At 42.6% G+C, this 17,312-nt stretch overlaps 1 protein-coding gene across 1 annotated transcript; it reads left to right on the top strand.

The window, feature by feature from the left end:
• The first annotated feature begins 1,979 nt into the window (after positions 1-1,979).
• On the top strand, positions 1,980-10,020 carry ATP5MG (ATP synthase membrane subunit g). The gene is made up of 3 exons (XM_003923632.4): positions 1,980-2,100; positions 7,425-7,585; positions 9,820-10,020. The coding sequence occupies exons 1-3, from the start codon at positions 2,049-2,051 to the stop codon at positions 9,916-9,918; spliced, it is 312 nt and encodes a 103-aa protein (XP_003923681.1). The 5' UTR covers positions 1,980-2,048; the 3' UTR covers positions 9,919-10,020.
• Positions 10,021-17,312: the final 7,292 nt, after the last annotated feature.

Below are 17,312 nucleotides of genomic sequence, written 5' to 3' on the forward strand. Positions count from 1 at the left end.
CTTCATTGAAAAGTTCTTAGTTCCTGATATCACTTCTAATTTTTCTTTTCACCTCTGTAACCATTCCATAAATCAGAGATTTACTTCTGCTCAGACTTCTCCAGGATACTTACAGTTCTGTTCCTTTCATCAAATGCCACTTCCCTACATGACATCTTTTCCTCCTCATATTAAACTATGAAGTTTCAGCCCTCTGTAGTATACAACTGTTCTCTCACACATCGGCTCAAGGATCTTCTCTAGGAAGTATGCTCAAATCAGCACCATGCCTAATCTCATAGAATGCCCATCTCTGAGATTACATTCCAACTTCTTCAGATCTCAACTCTGCCACTTCCAAATTGTGTGGTCATTTTTCAAGCCCAGTCTCAACGGGAACAATGCCTTAAAACACAGGCTTTCTTTAAATTCCAAAATGCCTGGCATAGTGTTGGCGTTCAGTACGTGTGATTTTGTTCCTCACATCTGCACAGCTCCTTGTAGCTAATTAGGAAATTAGGGAAAATGGATTCAAATCCTGATACAAGATTTTGGGGAGAGTGGGATTACAAAAAAAATCAGCTTTACGAAGGGCTATCAGCCAGGCGCAGTGGCTCACACCTGTAATCCTAGCACTTTGGGAGGCCAAAGCTGGAGGATCACCTGAGGTCAGGAGTTCAAGGCCAGCCTGGCCAACATGGCGAAACCCCAACTCTACTAAAATTACAAAAATTAGGCGGGCATGGTAGCGCGCACCTGTAATCCCAACTACTCGGGAAGCTGAGGCTGGAGAATCACTTGAACCCGGGAGGTAGAGGTTGTAGTGAGACGAGATCGCGCCACTGCACTCCAGCCTGCGCGATGGGAACGAAACTCCATCTCAAAAAAAAAAAAAAAAAAAAAAGCCGGGCGCAGTGGCTCACGCCTGTAATCCCAGCACTTTGGGAGGCCGAGGCGGGTGGATCACGAGGTCAAGAGATCGAGACCATCCTGGTCAACATGGTGAAACCCCGTCTCTACAAAAAAAAAATACAAAAAATTAGCTGGGCATGGTGGCGCGTGCCTGTAATCCCAGCTACTCAGGAGGCTGAGGCAGGAGAATTGTCTGAACCCAGGAGGCGGAGGTTTCGGTGAGCCGAGATCGTGCCATTGCACTCCAGTCTGGGTAACAAGAGCGAAACTCCGTCTCAAAAAAAAAAAAAAAAAAAAAAAAAAAAAAGTTGGAGATTATGGGGCCAGGCGCGGTGGCTCACCCTGTAATCTCAGCACCTAGGCGAGTGGATCATTTGAGGCTAGAAGTTCGAGACCAGCCTGACCAACATGGTGAAACCCCGTGTCTACTCAAAATACAGTAACTTGCTGCAAGGGCGTGGTGGCGGGCACCTGTAGTCCAATCTACTCGGGAGACTGATGCACGACTATCTCTGGAACCTGGGGGCCCGAGGTTGCAGTGAGCCGAAATCGTGCCACTGCACTTCGGCCTGGGCGACAGAGCGAGACTATCTCAAAAAAATAAAAAGGGCTATGGATTGAGCCGGTGACAGGTTGTGTGGTTCTTGCTCAGCCCCTAACTTTACATATTTGGCCTTGGACTCTCTCTACCTCTGTACAACGATCGTGTTGGACTAGAAGAATCTCAGCGAATCCTTCTCCAATACTGACTTCATACTTAGGCAACAGAATCACTGTGAAAGCACCCTGCACGAAATAGCTGAGGTCGACGGCAAGAAAAGCACTGCAGCTTCAGGGCGCATGCGCATTTCCCTTCCTTGTCGGTTTTCCGGATTTCTACCAGTGGCTGCCCCACAAAATGCCTGCTTCTCTGTAGCATCCCACTGTTCTTCACATGCTCTCTAATATCATCTTTTGATATCCACTTTCTCTCCATGTTGAAAAAAATAAATTGACAGACTAGATCCTGCAAAGATCTTTGGACATTTAAATATCTTGGACCGGCGCGGAAAGAGGCGGCCTGACCTTGGAAGTGGGACGGGGTCCTGCAGTGGGTCCTTCCGGGGGGGTGACATTCAGGCGGCCGTTCGGGGCGACGGACTTTCCATCCCAGAACCATGGCCCAATTTATCCGTAACCTTGTGGAGAAGACCCCGGCGCTGGTGAACGGTGAGCCCGATATGAGACTGCCGAGGTGGGGCACACGGTCGGCGGGGAGGCCTGCGATGGCCTGAGAGGTAGAAGCAGGCGGCAAAGACTCGAGGGGCCTTGCGGGAGCCGGGGCGGGATGGCCTGCTGGTGGAGGGAGCCGGAGGCAGGTTGGCGACTCTCCTTCAGCCTTCCGCTCGCTTGACCTGCAGATTGGGTTCTCTACCCAGCCTAGAAGTTCCTGAATTCTAACCATGACGGGGAAGGGAGGTAGCGTGAAGGATGCCCGGCATTGCCCGGCAGCTGCAGCCATTACGCCCCCTGAGATCGCTAAGAGCAAGGATCTGGGGGGTTGGCTCTGTTAGGCGAGCCAGGAAAAGGAAGGGCAGAAGGGTGTGAATGTACATCAGTTCGGCCTCATCACATGGTCCGGTTCTCAGTGAAATATTTGGAAGTCTACAGAAATGTTTAAGGCTGGGTGAGTTTTTTGAACGTTCACTTTGATGGATTCTGAGATACTTTCGCTTTAATCTGAGGGAAGTTTTAGGTGGAAATGGACTTCATGGATGAGTATCCGTGCCCCAAGAATCATAGAACGGGTTCCGTATAAACAGTAATCTTTGTTTTTACACCTTAGCATTCGTGGAATTTTTTCAGCTTGAAGAGCCTCACTGGTAGACCGCTGTATTTCACAATAACCCTGAATAATCCCAGCCCCTGAATACTAGTTTATTCGGCCAGTTAATATTTCAGTTGCCTTCTAAGTGGTAAGCTATTCATTTTATTCCTGAAGTGAGATAAGCTAAATTGACGTGTTTTTCCTAGGTGTGCTATATTCCAGTAAGCGACTGAAGGTCAGATCTCTTAACTTTCGCTCAGATTTATAAAATGTTCATAGAAAACAGAATTTAAAAAAAAAAAAACACACACACACACGTAATATTTGTTAGCCTATTTTGCTGGGTTTGAGTTTGATTTGGGTATTTTCTTTTCTTTCTTTCCTGCCCCCCACCCCAGAAGACAGGGACTCACTCTGCAGTGGCTCACTGCAGCCTCCAACTCCCGGGCTCAAGCGATCCTTCCACCTCAGCCTCCTGAGTAGCTGGGATCACAGGCGCACACCACCATGCTTGGCTAATTTTTGTATGTTTTGTAGAGACAGGATTTCGTGATGTTGCCCAGGTAACTCCTGGGCTCAAGAGATCCTCCCGCCTCGGCCTCCCGAAGTGCTGGAGTTACAGACGTGAGCCACAGGGCCATCCGGGTATTTTATTCGTTCTCTCCTCTCTTCCCTCCATCACCAGCCAAACTCTGAGTTGTTGAAGCCTCTTCTGCAGAACCCCACAGCCTACCAGTGAAACATTTTACACATTTTCCTAAACAATTTCTTAAACTTGCAAGAAAATCTTTCTTTACTAAGATTATCAAGATATCTGATATAGAGCTCTTCGATTTTATATAAATCAAAACAGATGGCCCTGAGTGGTGGCTCATACCCCACGCACTTTGGGAAGCCAAGGCAGGCAGATCACTTCAGGTCAAGAGTTCAAGACCAGCCTGGCAAACATGGTGAGACTTCGTCTCTATTAAAACAAAAATTAGCTGGGTGTGGTGGCAGGCACCTGTAATCCCAGCTAGTCAGAAGGCTGAGGCAGGAGAATCGTTTGAACCCAGGAGGAAGAGGTTGGTTGCCATGAGCCGAGATCGCACCACTGCACTCCACCTGGTGACGGAGTGAGACTCTGTCTCAAAGAAAAAAAAACAAAACTAAAGAGGAAAAAAAAAGATTGGAGGCTTCACTCTGGACTTTGTGGATGATTTAAGGCACAATTTTTTTTTTTTTTTTTTGAGACAGGGTTTCACTATTGTTACCCAGGCTGGAGTGCAATGGCATGATCTCAGCTCACCACAACCTCCGCCTCCTGGGTTCAAGCAATTCTCCTGCCTCAGCCTCCTGAGTAGCTGGGATTACAGACACGCACCACCATGCCCAGCTAATTTTTTGTATTTTTAGTAGAGACGGGGTTTCACCATGTTGAGCAGGATGGTCTCAATTTCTTGACCTTGTGGTCCACCCACCTCGGCCTCCCAAAGTGCTGGGATAACAGGCGTGAGCCACTGCGCCCGGCTAAGGCACAATTCTTAATATTTCAAGTGGATTTTTTTTTTTCTGGTGTGGCTTTCACATTTTTTAGGTGGCACATATTAAGGAATTGCAAACTAATGACAAAATCTAAAAGGAACAGTAAGTAATTTTATGAAGTATATAAACTCTTCCCTCCATTATTGTGAACAATTGAAAAATAACTTGTTATTCTTCCAAAAGTACTTAGAAAGGAGGACTCAGCTGGGCCAGAATGTTAATGTGGAACTACATTTTGCTTCATAACATACATAGGCTAGTGTATTAAATGCGAATGTTAAATAGTTAATAAAAATTACTGATTGCATGTGTTAATTCTTCTAAGGGGTCAAAGAGGTTTATGGAAATAAGTAATTTTATCATCAGGCTTGCCTAGGAAGATCATAGAATGTGATTTTTTTTTCCCCCTTAACTAAACTGTAGACTTTATTTGTATTTCAACAGTTTTTCCATTAATCTCTTTCAGTTCCAGGATCCAGTACAGTGTACCACGTTGCATTTAGCTTCTGTGTCTTCCCAGCCTTCTCTGGTCTGGGACAGTTTCCCACTCTTCTCTCATCTTTCCTGACCTTGACAGTCTTAAGGTGTCTAGGTATCTGTCTTGTCTAAGTATCTATCTAGGTATCTTGCATAATTTCCTCAATCTGGATTTGTCTGATGTTTTTCTCATGCTTAGTCTGGAACTATGGATTTTAAGGAAATGCCACAGGGATGAGGTGCCCTAATCACATGTCAGGAGGTATATGATATTCATATGACATCACTGGTGATAAAAGATTTCATCACTTGGTTATAGGTTCCTCCTCTGTAAAGTTACTGCTTTTTCACTCAGTGTTCTGTTCTTTAGAAACAAATCCTAAGCCTATCCCATAAAGGCAGGGTGTGATTACAGTGGGGGATTCCATCTCCTGTAGGAGGGAATAGCTACATAAATTAAATAGAATTCTTCTGTGAGAAAGATTTGTCTCTTCTCCATTTATTTATCTAATCACTTATTGTATGGACTTGTACATTTATTTCATACTTTTATATCAAATATCATATTATTGCTCAAATTATTTCAGCCTCAGCTATTCAAAAGCTCTTTGGGGTTAGCACCTGTCTGTCCCTTTGACATGCCCTTTCACTTTCTAGTGCTACAAGATGCTTCAGATTTATATTGCATTTACCATGTCCCTGCCTTAGAATCAGCCATTTCTCCAAGGAACCTTAGTTTGTTTTATTGGACAATAGAATTGAGAAACTAAGGTCTGGGTGCTGTGTGTGTTTCTTGCTGCTAGAATATCACACTTCTAGGTCCTCCCAGTCGACAGGGATGTAGATATGTATCCATATAGATGTGCGTATGTGTATACATGTGTACTAACCCATGCAGATACATGAATTTATGTATATAAAATTGTTTCTGTGTCTATTAGTCAGTGTATGTATTAAGCTAAACATGAGTCCAACTCTAACCCAGTACCATGGGGTTTTTTCTTGCTTCACCTCCACGGAGAAACCTAGCTCCCACCATCTACCATTTGTTACATTTTATCTGTTGTATACATGTAAAGCAGTTTTCAAACTCTTTAACCTGTATCCCCTAAGAAACGAATTTAGCCCCTAAAATAGTGTTTATGTACAGTATACTGATTCATTGTTTTATAGGGTGAAATACCTATGTGTTGGAGATTTTTTTTTTTTTTTTTTGGTCAGTCTCGTTTTTTGTTTTTTGTTTTGTTTTGTTTTTGTTTTTATTTTTTGTCAGTCTCGTTTTGTCAACAGGCTGGAGTGCAGTGGCACGACCTCGGCTCACCGCAACCTCTGCCTCCCGGGTTGAAGCAATTCTGCGTCAGTGTTGGAGATAATATTAAAGAGAGTTGGTTGACTGTTCCACAAGACTATACTTTTTTTGACTGCCGCATCTTACAGGCCTTGGCAGTTCTATTTGGAACGACCTCTTGGAGATTTGTGTCTGCTTCAAGGTAGCCTGTACCCCCAAACACAGAAGACGAGGGAGACAAGGGAGATAGTAATTCAGAAATACTCAAACAGAGGCAGTTAATACAAGGAAAACAGCAAGAGGCTTGAGTAATCTGTCTTTGAACAACAGACACTTTATGGATGTTCATGCTGGTTTTATTACATTTCAAACAGTCTCATTCTGTCCCCCAGGCTGGAGTGTAATGGTGAGATCTTCGCTCACTGCAACCTCTGGCTCCCAGGTTCAAGCGATCTTGTGCCTCAGCCTCCCAAGTAGCTGGGACTACAGGCACACACCACCATGCCCAGCTAATTTTTGTAGTTTTAGTAGAGACAGGGTTTCATCATGTTGGCCAGGCTGGTCTCAAATTCCTGGCCACAAGTGATCTTCCCTCCTCGGCCTCTCAAAATTCTGGGTTTATGGGCATGACCACTGCACCTAGCCTCTTTTGTAATTTTTTTTAAATAAAAAATGTCTTTCTCTTTCTGAAATCACTACCACAGTCTCACAGCTACCCTGGTTGCTAATGATCTCTTCTCTTGAAATAGTAAATACCTTGAGGAATTCCAACTTAGTAATAGATTCTAGTTTGGGCTGTTCTTAACAATACATGTAGGTTTTACTTTTATTATTTGTGGTGTCTTTGGAAGAGGAGCAGCTGTGCTTTTGTTAGAGAAAGAATTTAATCCAGCACATATTGATAGGGATACCAAAATGGGTATCAGTTATTATAATTCCATCCGGATTTATAGATAATATTATGATAAGTTTTTATCTTGTTCTTAAGAGTGATTACAGTGGGGGATTCTAAATCCTTCATCCTTCATCCCTTTCTTCACCTCTTTCTTCAAATTTGCTGGTCTTTCTACAAGAAAATATGAATAAATTGACTGTTCTCTTGTTTTTAAATGCAGCTTCTAGCATCTTTACAGTTAGCTAGATTTGCCATTCATAAATGAAATACAGTAGTAGCTGGCCAGTAGTCAAGAACTGGCATAACTGAATGTGCTTGTAGCATCCTGCCTGATTGAACGTCCCTGTGGCACAGGTGTTCTGCTTCTTTAAAAGCCTCTTGTTACCAGGGAGCAGCTTTGACTTTTCACACCGGGTGCACATTTGGTACAAGCAGTGAATGAAGGTGATGCATAAATAAATATTTCTGTCCAGCCTACACATCTGCTTCTTTTGGTCTCTAGTGAGTTCATCCTGGTTTTTTTGTTTTGTCTTGTTTTCCAGCTGCTGTGACTTACTCGAAGCCTCAGTTGGCCACATTTTGGTACTACGCCAAGGTTGAGCTGATTCCTCCCACCCCTGCTGAGATCCCTAGAGCTATTCAGAGCCTGAAAGAAATAGTCAATAGTGCTCAGACTGGTAGCTTCAAACAACTCACAGTTAAGGTAACCATGGGCTAAATGAAAACGGATGTGCCTAACAGAAAATGTCTTCCCTTGGGATTTTTCTGATTTTTTTTTTAATTAATGTATGTGTTTCCAATGAGGCTGAATCTAACAGAACGAGAAAAAAGTTTTTTGTTTGTTTGTTTTGAAACGGAGTCTCACTCTGTCCCCCAGGCTGGAGTGCAGTGGTGCAATCTCTGCTCACTGCAACATCCACCTCCCGGGTTCAAGCAATTCTCCTGCCTCCGCCTCCTGAGTAGCTGGGACTACAGGCACGTGCCACCACACCCAGCTAATTTTTTTTTTCATTTTTATTAGAGACAGGGTTTCACCATGTTGGCCAGGCTGGTCTCAAACTCCAGACCTCAGGTGATCCACCCACCATGGCCTTCCAAACTGCTGGGATTATAGCCATGAGCCACCGTGCCCGGCTGACTTAATTTAACAGGTTGAGGACACTGTCTTGGGGAAAGGAAGAGAAGAAACATTTGATGCTGTTTTGACCACATCCTAAGGAGTCATCAGGGCAGTAGTGTCACTGAATTCACTTTAGCCATGGGTTGTGTGCAGGTGGCAGAGTTCCCTCAACACAAGGTGGCCTAGTCCCCAAGTTGTGGGCCTTGAAATCTGATTAGTGTTCTGCCTTCAACTGGACACTGACCATTTAAAAATTAAGTCTTCCTATGTCTTAACAAGGGGAAAATAAAGTAACCACGTCTTAGGAATGGGACCCAGGGGTCATCCTGGCTCTGATGCTCTGGTTGTTGCAGGCTTAAATCCTATTTTTGACTGCTGAGGAAGATACTTATTTTTCTAATTTTGTCACCAGGGTAGAAATAATTAGCCTATTTTATGTCTTAGTTTCCTAAGCATCTTAAACCTAGCAAAAAAGTGAGATTATTTATTGGGAATTTTTTTTCCCCTTTCCGGTTTAGATAGTATACTAAAATATGATGGCTTGCTTTGCTGAATCTGTACTTTTTTCATCTGTATTCCTGGAATTGTCCCCTATTCAGCCAAAATATCTCTTGAACTATATCACAGTCAGGAAGCTAACACTTCTTATGTGTAGGATAAAAATACCAAACCTGGGTTATTGAATTGTGTGAAGATAAAATCTAAAAACTCTAAGAATTGGAACCTGTGGCCATGTGCAGTCACTTCCTACCTGTAATCCCAGCACTTTGGGAGGCCAAGGTAGGAGGATCACTTGAGGCCAGGAGTTCAGGACCAGCCTGGACAATATAGCAAGGCCCTATCTCTGCCCTAAAAAGGTGAAAAAAAATTGCCAGGTGCAGTGGCATGCACCTGTAGTCTCAACTACTTGGGAGGCTGAGGTGAGAGGATTGCTTAAGCCCAGGAGTTAGAGGAGGCAGTGAGCTATGATTGTGCCACTCCCTGAGTGACAGAGTAAGACCCTATCTCTTAAAAGAAAAAAAAAAAAAAAGAATTGGAACTTGGATTTTATTTGCATGATCCAAGCACAGAGTACAGAAAGCCTAAATAATTGTGGGTTTTAGAGCCTACGTCCTGGGAAATACGGTTGCTTTTCAGAAGACTTCCATAAACTTCTGGCCTAATTTGATGGGGAAAATTCACTTCGAGAAGTGCTAAAAGGAAAAGGTCCAGTTTTGTTATGCAAAGTTATTTTTTCAACTAGAATTTCAAGATCCATATTTTTGCATGTATTAATAGCTGCTTTCCTGAGCCATATGTGTATATTTCTCTTTGGGGCACTAAAATGTTGATATGAATACCAGATACTTGGTAAGAGTCAAGTCAAATAGTAAATGAATAAAAATGAGGTCTAAAGGGGGAGACAGCACTTCATCTTTCAGCAGATTTCTTTTGCCAGACAAAAATGTTCAGAGATTCAGTCTTCCTAGAGCCATCCTTTCATATGAATACCCTATCTAAATGTGCCAGCTATCCAGGATGTGGGTTGTTTTAGGGCTCATAAAGTGTCTCATAAACTTATAATGAAAGGGTTAAGTCAGTTCAGATCTTTATAGAATGCTTTGAAAGAATTTATAAGCTCTGACTACCTTAAAAATTGAAAGTTCAAGGGTTCTTAGCAATTGAACGAAAGTAATCTTCATAATTCTCAACTTTGAGTAAAACTGCCTTCTAGTTTGAAAAGCATCTCTATGTTCTTTGTCTCTTAATTCTGGAAAAGAATAGTTTTAAACATATAAGAAAAAAAGATACCTTAAAATGTATGCTTCTTTTTTCAGGAAGCTGTGCTGAATGGTTTGGTGGCCACTGAGGTGTTGATGTGGTTTTATGTCGGAGAGATCATAGGCAAGCGTGGCATCATTGGCTATGATGTTTGAAGACCAATCTTTAACATCTGGTTATATTTGATTTATTATTTGAGTGTTACTGGACCACGTGTGATCAGACTGCTATCTGAATAAAATAAGATATGTTAAAAATCAGTGTTTTTTCCATCAAATATTCCATGAAAGGTCATGATTTCTCTTGATATTAAGCTGGGTTGTCTTTAAACCACTCTAAATGCACATCTGTTTAGCCTGAAATTGGAAAGGATACATGTGGTGATATTAACCTAGTACATGAATATATGAGGATAACATTTTAATTTGAAGGTTTCAAATATATATGTTTAAACTTTATTTCCAAAAGAGTGAGAGTAAGGTCTTGGGAAAACTAGAACTTGCTATAGTAGGAGAAATAGTAATACCATATGCCAAAGTGATGAGATGAATCATGTCAGTAGTTAGAATAACGTTTCCACTGTTTCTTTTGGCTAAAATCACAGAAAGACCCTGTTGACAACATCTATGTCTATAACAATGTTGGAGTACTTCTTGTCGTCTTGACTACAGCCTCCCCAAGAGAGAACAGGGTGCTATTCTAAGTATATATCTTTGTAGCATCTTTAACAGTAGGACAGAGCCATGACCTACATTTTAAATCTGACTTTGATGTGTGTTATTCACTTGTCTGGTTTTACTACCTTTGCAAAAAACTCTCCTACAGATAAATTAAACAAGGTTATTATTTAGCATCTTCCCTGGGTCAAAATGTGTATTATGTTCTGAAGTAAATGAAGTGATTGGTATTAGTCTGTCTTCTGGAGCGATTTTATTGGGAGTATAGGAAAGACTGATCGTTCCTTGGCTTTTCCCAGGGATCTTACAATCCTTAATTGACTCATTGGTACTTTTCTAAATCCACTGTTACTCCTGCAGCCACAGAAAAACATGCAATACCAGCTGATGATAACCAAAATGTGGTTGCATATTTATTGTAAAAGCATTATGGCTCACAATATAGTACTAATCCTTTAATAGTGTTGAACCTTTATCCAGTCAATCTCAAATTTACCCACTGCATTTAGAATACTGCTACTTTAGCCTAATAAAGGGCACAGCTTATCTAAGTGATGGGCAAGAAAGGCCCCATAGAGACTACTACACTGCTGAAATGTGAAGTAATGCTTAAGTTACTCCTTCTGCAATAAACAGGTGGTCAAAACTGAGACTACCTCTTTTCAAAAAGTAATCAAAAAGACTGCTGTGAGAATGGCAATCTGAGTTTCTTTTTCATGCAGTGCATCATTCAAATTAACTGGGAAAAAACAAGGTAGGAGATCAGCTAGTACTAGTTAAAACCTAGTTGATTAATGATATGTAATGTGATTTTTTTTTTCAACTACATGGTCACAGCAGAATGTCCTCAAAATAAACATTTAATACTCACTTCACTGCAACTTCCTCCTCCTTTGCCATACAGAACACCTCTGATCTCCCCTGTGGCTAATAGTGCATGTACAGAATTTTCTTAAGTTAAAATAGCAGTGAGCTCCCTGAAGTGGCCACTTAATTTCACCAGGCTTGTTTTTTGTTTTTTTTGTTTTTTTTTTTTTGAGACGGAGTTTCGCTCTTGTTACCCAGGCTGGAGTGCAATGGCGCGATCTTGGCTCACCGCAACCTCCACCTCCTGGGTTCAAGCAATTCTCCTGCATCAGCCTCCTGAGTAGCTGGGATTACAGGCACGTGCCACCATGCCCAGCTAATTTTTTGTATTTTTAGTAGAGACGGGGTTTCACCATGTTGACCAGGATGGTCTCGATCTCTTGATCTCGTGATCCACCCGCCTCGGCGTCCCAAAGTACTGGGATTATAGGCTTGAGCCACCGCGCCCGGCCACCAGGCTTGTTTTGTGTTTTTGTTGGTTGGTTTGTTTTCCCCCCATCAACCCCAAATATCTTCTAACTGTTGAAGCTTTTGCTGAATTTGTGTGCTGCCAGGTGTTTGTCATTAGCAAACTCGGTGTTTATTGTGCACCTCCTGAGTTCCAGGCACAATTAAAATGGCAGAAACATTCATGAACAAGACTGTTACCTGTTTCACAGAGTTTGAGCCGGTAAGACAGGTAATTAGAATGCAATTACTATAATAAGGTGTGAGAAGTACTATAATGAGGGAAGAGGAAGGTATGCTTGAAAGGCTAACCCAGGCCGGGCATGGTGGCTCACGTCTGTAATCCAAGCACTTTAGAGGCCAAGGCAGGTGGATCACCTGAAGTCAGGAGTTCAAGACCAGCCTGACCAACATGGTGAAACCCCATCTTTAAAAAAAAAGAAAGAGAGGCTAACCCAGACGAGAGGGAGGTTCAAGGGAAGTTGGCAGAGAAAATAGTATCTGTCGAAACCAGGAAAGTAAGTTAGCCAAGAAGAATGGAACAAGGTATGCTGGGCAGGTGAAATAACCTGTGCAAAAGCTATTGTCAGAAAAAGTGTAGTACATTGATGATTCTGAGAGTGTTAAGTGTGGCCAAATTGCCAGGCAGAGGAGAGCACTGAGAGGTAAAGCCAGAGATGGCCGGGACCAGATTGTATTTTATGCCATATTAAAGATTGGACTTCTTTAAGGACAATGAATGGAAAGCCGTTGAAAGATAAGGCACAATCCTGCCCTGAAATAAGTTACATAGGCGAACATCAGGTAATTTCAATTCCATGTAACAAAAGCTAGTATAGAAACCTGCAAGCTTGCATAGGATTCATTTAAGAGTGCATGTGGTCCTGCAATTTTCTCGTATTAAAGTAGAAGTACTCATTTAGTAGTGGACATTATGAGTAGAGAGAAGATAATGGTTAAGTCCAAGTCATATACAAATATTTGTTACTGTGGCCCAAAGGTTCATTCCTAAGGAAACTGCTATCTATAAAAATAAATTTCTTTGGCCAGGTGCAGTAGCTCATACCTGTAATCCCAGCACTTTGGAAGGCTGAGGCAGTTGGGTCACGAGATCAGGTGTTCAAGACCAGCCTGGCCAACATGGTGAAACTTCATCTCTACTAAGAACTACAAAAATAAGCTGTGCACAGTGGCAGGTGCCTGTAATCCCAGCTACTCGGGAGGCTGAGGCAAGAGAATCACTTGAACCCGAGCGGCAGAGGTTGCACTGAGCTGAGATTGTGCTACTGGACTCTAGCCTAAGTGACAGAGTGAGACTCCATCTCAAAAATAAATAAATAAATAAATTTTTTCCTCCCGAGCAGTCTAGGGAGAAGGAAAAAATAAATTCTTTAACATAAATGTAAGTAAACAAGGCTTTTTCTTGAGGCTTTCATCATTTCAAAACTAATGTGAGGCCAGGTGCAGTTACTTAGGCCTGTAATCCCAATACTTTGGGAGGCCAAGGCAGGCAGATACCTGAGGTCAGGAGTTCGAGACCAACCTGACCAACATCGTGAAACTCCATCTTGGCTGGGTGCGGTAGCTCACGGCTATAATCCCAGCATTTTGGGAGGCCGAGGTGGGTGGATCACCTGAGGTTGGGAGTTCGAGACCAGCCTGACAAACATGGAGAAACCCCGTGTCTACTAAAAGTACAAAATTAGCTCCATGTGATGATGCATGTCTGTAATCTCAGCTATTTGGGAAGCTGAGGCAAGAGAATCTCTTGAACTTGAGAGGCGGAGGTTGCAGTGAGCCAAAATCATGCCATTGGACTCCAGCCTGGGCAACAGAGTGAAACTCTGCCTCAAAAAAAAAAACAGAAACCTAGTGTTAACTGTCCACATTGCATATTTCATCCTTTGTTTTATACATCTCAGCATTGTTCTTAGATTACAGTTGCTCCTTTCTTTTCCATTCTTTTCTTATATACCTAAGTATTCTACCCTGATCTCTAAAGATAGCTCAGTACTTTGTTTCTTTTTAAATTTTTCATGTTTTAAATACTTCATATTTTTATAGCACTTTACCTTTTCCTTTTTTTTTTTTTTTTTTTTTTTTTGTTTAGAGACGGGGTTTCTCCATGTTGATCAGGCTGGTCTCGAACTCCCAACCTCAGGTGATCCGCCTGCCTCGGCCTCCCAAAGTGCTGGGATTACAGGTGTGAGACACCACGCCCAGCCAGCACTTTACCTTTTCAAAGCACTTGCACCAACTATCTCATTTAGCCCTCAACTTTCCTCTGAAGTACGTGCCATAAATGATACACCATTTAACAAGAGAGGAACTGAGCAGAAAACATAAAATAATTTGGCTAGGATCCCAGGAGCAATAAGTGGTAGAAGCATAAACGACCAGTGTTGTAGTCTGTGTCCTGGCTCTACCTGTGACCACCCTGTGGACCCTGCTTTGCATTTACACAGTTCCATCCTTTATTATATATTCTTGGTCCTGTTTTGCCCTACTATTATTTAAGATTTATTCTCAGCCGGGCACGGTGGCTCAAGCCTGTAATCCCAGCACTTTGGGAGGCTGAGGCGGGTGGATCACGAGGTCAAGAGATCGAGACCATCCTGGTCAACATGGTGAAACCCCGTCTCTACTAAAAATACAAAAAATTAGCTGGGCATGGTGGCACGTGCCTGTAATCCCAGCTACTCAGGAGGCTGAGGCAGGAGAATTGCCTGAACCCAGGAGGCGGAGGTTGCAATGAGCCGAGACTGCGCCATTGCACTCCAGCCTGGGTAACAAGAGCGAAACTCCGTCTCAAAAAAAAAAAAAAAAAAAAAGAAGATTTATTCTCTCATTAGATATCAGCCTCCTTAATCTTATGTGATAAGTACTTTAGTAGGACTTATTATTTCCTAATTACTGTGGTTTTTATTTCTACCAGGACGTAAGATTGTGATCACCCTTCTAATGAATTCAGCAGCAGTTTCACCAGAGGTAATACCTTAGCAGGGAAGTTACACTAGACCCGTTTACCAAACAAAAGCCCCTGATACAATAAAATACTAACATGCAAAGCTCTTGGCAATGTCCCTTCAGCCTCGCCTTAATCTCTTAGCTACCAACCACTGTTTCAGCCACAATTTCAAACCAATCCCCATAACACCCAGCTTTCAATCTCATGTTATTAGAGTATATATCGACTGTCCCTGATCATTGCAGTTTTCCACTAATCGGTTCATTCCCCTTTATTTCTTTTTGTCTTTTGGCACAGGGTCTCGCTCTGTCGCCTGGGCTGGCGTACAGAGGTTTGATCACGGCTTACTGCAGTCTCAAGCTCCTGGGCTCAGTCAAGATCCTCCCATCTCAGCCTCCCAAGTAGCTGGAACTATAGGCGCATGTCACCACATGCAGCTATTGTTTTGTAGAGACAGCCACTTTGCCCAGGCTGGTCTCAAACTCCTAGGCTGAAGCAATCCCCCCAACCTTGGCCTCCCAAAGTGCTGGAATTACAAGTGTGAGGTACTTCACGTGGCTTCCCTTTATTTCTTGCCAATTTTGTGTCCTGGCTTACTGTCACTTTATAACACTTCTTATATCTGAATTCTCGGCAATTGCAGTTTCAACATACACATGGGTCAGTAGTTTCCAAAGTATGGTCCCTGGACCACAGCAGCATCAGCATCATCGGGGAATTTAGAAATGAAAAGGCTCTACCCCAGAAACTAGGGGTGGGGTCTTGCAATCTGTGTTTTTTGTTGTGGTGTTCTGCATTTTTTAAGAGATGGTCTCACTGTTACCTGGACTGGTCTCAAACTCCTGAGCTCAAGCAATCTTCTTGCCTCAGCCTCCCAAGTAGCTGGGACTACAGGCATACGTCGTTGCACCCAACGCAATCTGTATTTTAATTGGCTTTCCATATATAAGTCTAATGCATGCTAAAGTTTGAGAACTATTAACATAAATGATCCTTCAACCAGCCTGGCTTTTTGATTCCCTAAAAACTTAACAGTTATACCTTTCACCTTCCTTGGATACTGATTCCCATCTTTTTACCAAAAACATCAACCACCTTAGTTTCAATTTCATGCATCCCTCCCTCTGATCATCTATTATCTTCCTAGCCCATTCTGTCAAATATCTCAATTACAGAAATTCAGAGTTATCATGACCATTGATAAATTGATCACACCATCTCCCTCACCACCTTGATGTCAACTTTTCCCTCCTGACACAACTTATGTTCCATGATCAATCATAAGCATTCTCTTGAATACACCTTCAGCTTCATTGCCTCTCACTTCACTATACTCACCTAAACCACCTCCTTGGCTTAATTCAGCTCTTTACCTGCTCTGTACCTATGTAGCCAAATGAAGTCAAAGAAAACAAAGTAACTAGTCTGGCCAGGTGCAGTGGTTCACGCCTGTAATCCCAGTACTTTGGGTGGATCCCTTGAGGCCAGGAGTTCGAGACCAGCCTGGCTGACATGCCAAAACTCCCTCTCTACTAAAAATACAAAAATTAGCTGAGCATGGTGGCACGAACCTGTAGTTCCAGCTACTTGGGAGGCTGAGGCACGAGAATCACTCGAACCCAGGAGGCAGAAGTTGCAGTGAGCTGAGATTGCACAACTGATTGCGCTCCTTCCTGCCTTGGCAACAGAGCGAGACTCTGTCTCAAAAAAAAAGTAACTACTCTCACTTTATATCCATGGTCAGAACCTTAAGAGAGCTCTTAATACTACCAGCCAATCATATTATGTTGCTTCGGACCATAATTATGTCCTTCAACACATGACCTTACTTCCTACTTGACTAAGAGAATGTAAGCAATTGGAGAACTTCCAGTTACTCCCACAACATCATCATCTCATCTTACCACTGTCTGCACCTATATATATATACACCACCTTGCCTGTACTAGATGGTTCCTATCACATGCTCCAAGCACACAGAAGTCACTCAATGCAAATGCGATGAATAAAGTGAATGTATCCATTAATGAATCTATATAAATGCTCTCCCCTCTGCCTTCATTCCTGGCAGTTTCTACCTAGTAAATCCACTTTCAAAACCACGTAGTCACCTTTTGGGAGAAGATTTTTCTGATTTTCCTGAACTGCTTCCCTTTACCCTCTTGTTGATGCTTGTAGCATCATTGTACTCTAATGCTATATTTACATTTATTTCCTTACTAAACTGTAAGCTTCTTAAGGGAGATACTGTATCTAATACACCTTTGTAATACTATTCCATTACATAAACTGGCTTCTATGCTTTTGGTTTTGTTGAAAACAGTGAAACAGCAGACTTTCCCTTCTGTGTTTGGTACTGGGTTGATAAACAGCAGAGTTTCGTGGCAGTTTGCCACAGAGTGAGATGCAGGCCCAGAGGACTCACTTCCTGAAGGCCTGCAGGCTGAGACTGCTACAGAGCTGATGCCAGCTGAGTCACTCTCGCATCTCAGCCTCCAACTCTGAAACAAAGATTTGGGTCTCTGATTAGCCTTCTCTACTGTGCATAGCTAATACAGAGCTACCTATGCATAAGGTCTAGCAGGGAAGA

This window comes from Saimiri boliviensis, chromosome 6, assembly GCF_048565385.1.
Source record: "Saimiri boliviensis isolate mSaiBol1 chromosome 6, mSaiBol1.pri, whole genome shotgun sequence".
In the NCBI taxonomy this organism is placed as follows: domain Eukaryota; kingdom Metazoa; phylum Chordata; class Mammalia; order Primates; family Cebidae; genus Saimiri; species Saimiri boliviensis.